The 5915-nt window shown below is 48.3% G+C and overlaps 1 protein-coding gene across 1 annotated transcript in view; it reads right to left on the reverse strand.

Moving 5' to 3' along the window:
- The window catches only part of SCIN (scinderin), a 59939-nt gene that overhangs the window by 43624 nt on the left and 10400 nt on the right, over positions 1 to 5915 (reverse strand). The window contains exon 3 of the mRNA XM_069094403.1: positions 4666 to 4827. Within this exon, the coding sequence (XP_068950504.1) occupies positions 4666 to 4827 (162 nt within the window). The remainder of the gene's footprint in view (positions 1 to 4665; positions 4828 to 5915) is intronic.

Consider the following 5915-nt stretch of genomic DNA (forward strand, 5'->3'; position numbering starts at 1 on the left):
AAAATGAGAACTATCAAACAATGGCCTTTCCTCTCGGCCCTGCCCTGCCCCTGCCCACCTGACCATTCCTCAGTCTCCTTTGCTGGTATATCTTCAGTGTTCCCCCCTCTACGTGTGGGCAGACCCAAGGCTCTATGTGTACCCCTTCTCACCACACAGCCTCTCACACCTGACTTCATCAGCTTCTAGTCTATAGATCCAGCCCTAGCCTCTCTCCAGAGCTCCTGTCCTGTATCATCAGTACGAAGTTGGATGTCTCCAGTCAGATGTCCCCAGGCATCTCAGACTCATGTCCATGAGGGAGCTCACTGCCAGCTGCCAAGACCCCGTCCTGACCTCTATTTCTATGGCGGCACCCCTATCCTTTCAGTCCCTCCAGTTTGTGCGTATAACGATTTCTTATACTGCTGGTGAAAATTGATTATGCTGCTTGAATCCAGCCTGGTGTGATGATGAAAGGTTGTCCACACCCCGAATGGTGCCTGACCCCAGAAACTCTAGGAATGCCAGAGATGGCGACAAGGTATTTCTGGTTCCTCTGACCCTGAATCCACTCAAAGCCTCCTTGTTTGGGGTGCCACCTCAGGAGACCCTGAGGGCTCCACCCAAGCTCCTGTCCTGGGTTCAGCAACTCATCCCTATCTCCAAACACCTTGCTTTCCAGCTGCCTTCACACTGCGCATGGGGGCTCCTGTGTGGGCAGCCTTTGTCAGCACCCTCTGGGGTGCAAATTCTCCAGAATATGGCGAGGACAGAGCCTTCCCTTTCCCCCTGCTCCCTTCTACCAAAAAGGTCATAGATTTCTGAAACTATTTTGGATTTGGGGTGTGGTCTGGCAAACAGAACACACTTCCCCAGACGTCCGCCCTCAGTCTAATCATTTAGAAATTACCTGGCTGAGTTCACAGGCCCAGCGCTCTCCCACTCACTGGCCGGCCACCAACCCTCACTCAGACCCTCCCTTCTCACCTCTCCATTCACCTCCTCGCCCCGTTTCTCCCGTTCTATTCACTTCCACACAGATGCCAGCGACGTCCTAAAGTACGGCTCTGACTGTGTCACTCTCCAGCTGGAGAACTTCCGTGCCTTCCTACTGACCATTCATAGGTCTGGCATTTAAAGCCCTTCACGCGCTGACTTCAGGCCACTGCCCCTGACTGACTGTGTGACACTCTCCCTATAGCTGAAGCAGCCTGCTTGCCGTGCCCACTTATGATACCCCACGTCCCACCTCTGCCTTTCAGAGTGCTCACTTCCCTTCCCATCTCAGTCTCAGCACAGTCACCTCCAGGACCAGAAGCTCATCCCTCCCCGGCCCTCCCCAGCCAGGACCCTCGTCTTCCAGCAATAATGTTGTCTCCTTCACATCGAATTTTCTAAGTGCCTGGTGTTATGCTACCTGCGCCCCCCTGGCAGAGAATAGAAGCTCTTTGAGATCAGGGACCCCTTGATTTTTCCTCTGTGTTTCTCTGGCCCCTTAGATAGTGCCTGGCACCTAACACGAGTGAACTGAAATACTATTGGTAGAATTAACTGGTACTGCGAGCTCCAGGATGCAGGGCAGCCTCCTGGAGAAGGGTCACATGTCTCTGAGAAGAGTAGGCAGGCCTTAACCTACTCCTCTCATAAATGAGAAGCCACATGCCTCCATTCCCTGGGTAGCAGGGGTCCAAGCCGGCACTCACAGACAGGCCTTTCGAGGCCGTGTGTGCTGTCCTTCCTCTCTCCTGCGCCCCATAGGCTGTCTCTGTATTAGGCAGCAGACCTACAATGGCTGATGGGTTTAAGGCCCATCCATTTCTGTACTTTGGCCAACAGTTAATGCTGGTCTGCTTCTTAACGCTGACTGGACCCTGTTCTGAGCAGGAAAAGGGCCTAAAACAAGGGAAATGCTCCCAAGTCTTGGTGGGAGTGAATTAGCCTCTCTGCCACAGAAAGGAGACCCCTGCTCTTACCCAGCTCTAAAATTCTGTTAATTTTGAAAATCAGCAGGCCATAATGAAAGAGCCATAGGCTTGGGATCAGGCAAGACCCGGTTTCAGCATTCACAGAAGTTCTGCATCTTGAATGTCAATACATTTGGAGAGTTCCCTCTTGTACCTATGAGCGTATGCTCAGGGAGAAGGCTGGATGTCTCATCAGGAGAAGGCTTGGGTTTGAATCCCACCTCTGACACTAAGAGCCACACATCAAGGGACCCCTGAGTACTGGGGCCCATAGAAAGCACTGGCTGCTGCTGCAAAAGACACCCCATCTCCTCCCACACAGACTCACAGTGTTTGTCCAGCTAATATTTACTGAGTGAGTGAATGAATGAATAAATGGTGCTGATTAGAAAGCAAACAAATAATCTTGGCCAAATACTGACCCCAAGACCAAACCAAAAAAAGAATGTTGCCTCCCAGCCTTTTGAGGTGTTCACACATGTGTGTATGTGTGTGTGTGTATTGGGAGGCGGGGCACCCATTGGATGATCAGGTGCCACCCTGTCTTTCCTGCATGGGAACTGATCTGACTGGCCTGGTGGCACTGAGGTCCTTTCACCCTGGCCAGGAAAGCTGATAGCAAGAGATTGTAAGACAGCATTGAGATGCAAAGATTATGCTGCCATCCAGTCCCTATCGGGCAGCTTATCTAATATCTTTCACATACAGAGGAGGAATCGAAAGTGTTGAGATAAGGAAGACACCAGAGAAATCCTTGATTCTCCACTTTCTGTTTGCTTAGAGGAGGGGAGCCCCTTTTTTTGAAATCTCTGAACATTATGTGCAAAGGATGTAAAAATATCTCTCAGTCCTACACAGACCAGCTATACAAGATCATCCGATGGTGGAGGGGACCTTGGTTTTCCAACCTGACTTGGGCAAAGGTAAAAGGCCTTTGAGGGTGTTGAGAGGCTTACAGTGAAATTAGGTGGTACAGAATTGCCTCCATTCCCTATCCTTTCCTCACCCCCAACATTCTGTTAAATGAAAGAGCAACGATTTTAATTAAAGTTATATCATGGCTTATCTTACCCAGCCTTCTCCCCAACTGAATAATCCCTTCTATGACAGAGGCATTCAGCCCTGTTTGAATGTCTTTGTGAAAGGGCACTCACCACTTGCGGGGTCTAGACAACTCTAGTTACTGAGTAAGTTTAAACATGACACTGCTGCCTTGGTCATGTTTACCTCAATAGCTTATTTTGCGGATGTGACCCCAGTTAACGTCTCTAAGCTCTCTGCTTAGGGCACTGATTGTACCAGACCTCCAAGAGCCTTTCCAGCTTTCAAATTCTGTGACTTCAAGATTGAGCAATTAATTATTCCAGGGAATTCAACCCTTGAAAAAGGGCCAAAGGAATTCATCAGAGACTGAAAAGTTATTTGTTCCAATTGATTACCTCACAAGCAACCCAGGCAGCCAAAGGGCTGAGGGCCGCTGGTTCTTCTATAATATTAAAAACAATGATGATGATGATACAGAACGCACATGAATACATTTAAGGTTTTCAGAAAGCTTTCTGAATACTCCCCTTTTGTTAGGGGCAATGGCAAGATTACCTCCCATTTTATAGGTGAAAAACTGAGGCTTAAAACAAGGGGCATGGCTTGCTGAACATCACCTAAGTCCAAATTCAGATTCAAAGCCACATCTGCCTGGGTCCAAGAGTCACATTCTTTCCCTTTCCCTCACAAGGCAGTTTCCTCCTTTTTCTTTTCACTCCAGATAATTATGGCGGGATGATGTGTCTCAACACTCTCTCATCTCGATCACTGAATGCTCTAGGAGTGCCTCAGCTGTCCTGCCCCTCTCTGCCAAAAGCCAACGCACTCGCCACAGCAGCCAGAGCTAGTCTGTGTCGACAGGTGGCCAGCACAGATGAGATCTCAGAGATTATCTGACTCTACAACCCCCTCATTCTTCACAGAGGAAGGGGGTTTGCCCAAGGCCATGGAGCACACCCACAACATGGGCTAGCAGTTATTCCCAGAGGCTCAGATCCCAAGTCCAGCATGCTTAGACATCCATAAGGGAGTCTCGGATCTGGTGCTCCACATCCAGGCAAATGGCTCCCCTGGGGTGCCCTCAGAGCTCAGGGAGCCACTTCTGCTTAAGGTCTGTTTTCACCCAAACTCAGGAAAGAAAAGACAAAAAGTGGAGACCGTTAGTCCTGGCTTTCATGACTTCAGTGAATAAGGTAGAGGAAGACTTCGATAAAGAAATTATTTGGGAATGGTATTCAATTATGACCATCTGGCAGGAGATACCAATTTTTGTAACCATTCCGCAAGAACCTTTGAGGTGACAACTGGCTTTCTTTGCTAGTTCTCCATTCTTCTTCACCCAAGCTGTATTTACATCCCCTCACAGAAGCTTTGGCACGGAGTCACGGTGAAGTGGAACTGATCAGTGCCCAGTACTGGGATAATTTTACACGGAGCTGAATTTTTTTCTTTTCTCTTTCAGGATCTGTGAACCCCAAGGGTGGGGGCTCTCCTAGGCCCCTCCCCCCATGCAGATCACACAATCCTTTTACCACTCAGGAATTTTTCTTTGTTGCTGAGCTTGTGTCATCGCTCTATGTCCAACCTAATGATGGCCCTTCAAAGTCAGCAAAGCTGGCCCAGGTAACAGACATACAGTGTATTTTTCTCTTGCCCATCATAGTGACCAACTTACCAGTCCAAGATCAATGATGAAGCAGTCGCCTTTGTTGAAGCTGGCCCAGCTGAAGGGGACCTCTGTGGCTCGGACCACCCGTCGACCTTTAATATGCAATAGTCTCTTAGCAGTCATATCATTTGTGATGATGTGATTGAATCCAGATGCCACACCTCCAGCCTAGACAGAAAAGGAGGGGGGCCATAAAACTGGTGAAATGAGACTTCTACCTTAGCCTCTGACCCAGAGATCTCATTGCTGGTTACATACCATGAGGATCAAACCCAAAATAAGGTCCCCAAAAGGACAAACCAGGCCTTGCCACCCCCACTATGGCGGCAAAGAACTGGAAACCAAAGGCAGGGGTCTTCTAACAAATGAGGAATTGCTGAATAAATTAGGACACATGACTACAAACAGGACATTCTTGTTCTGAAAGTACTAACAACGAGAAATTCCAAGAATCCTGGGAAGACTTGTGTGCCCTGATGCCTCGTGAAGAAAGCAGAACCAGGAGAACGCTGTGCATAATGACTTCAACAATGTAAATAAAACGACCCAGAAAGGCCAGTGAACATCCATTAACTTCAGGGACCAAATCTGACCCAAGAGAACAGCTGATGACGCACATCTTTATTCTTTTGGCAGAGAAGTCAAAGACCATGGACAGGCATGGTCTCTCTTTCCTCTCCTCCCACTCCTCAACCCTTTGCCAAAATGATCTCTTGATTGCCAGATCTGAAGACCATTAATCCTCATTCAACTCCTTGCTGCATTTTATGCCATATGGCAATTAGGGGCTACAGTTCAGAGAGTGCTGGTCTAAGAGTCAGGAAACCCTGAATTCAAATCCTGCTTCAGAAACTTACTGGCTGTATGACCCTAGGTAAGTCCCTAAACTTCATTTAATCTCAGTTTACTTGCCTATAAAAGCAGAGATGACAACAGCATCTACCTCATGGGCAAGTGACTAGGAGGATCAAATGAGGTAGCATATGCAAAGCACTTAGTGAACCACCATCAAAATCCTGGTGCCATCTTCTTCCTCAGGCCATGCCCCCCCCCCACCTTTGAACCCAAGTTCAAATCTAACTTCAGACACTTACTAGCTGTGGGACTCTGGGAAAGTCACTTAACTTGTCTGCCTCACTTTCCTCATCTGTAAAATGTGGGGAAAGCTAGCACCTGATTCTCCACCAGTTTACTCTGATGATCAAATGATACAGTACCTGTAAGCACTTAGCCCAGGGCCTGGCCCCTAGAAATGC

This window comes from Petaurus breviceps, unplaced genomic scaffold (genome assembly GCF_028583685.1).
Source record: "Petaurus breviceps papuanus isolate PSGF00001 unplaced genomic scaffold, PetGlider_PUasm1.0 218, whole genome shotgun sequence".
Taxonomy (NCBI): Eukaryota; Metazoa; Chordata; class Mammalia; order Diprotodontia; family Petauridae; genus Petaurus; species Petaurus breviceps.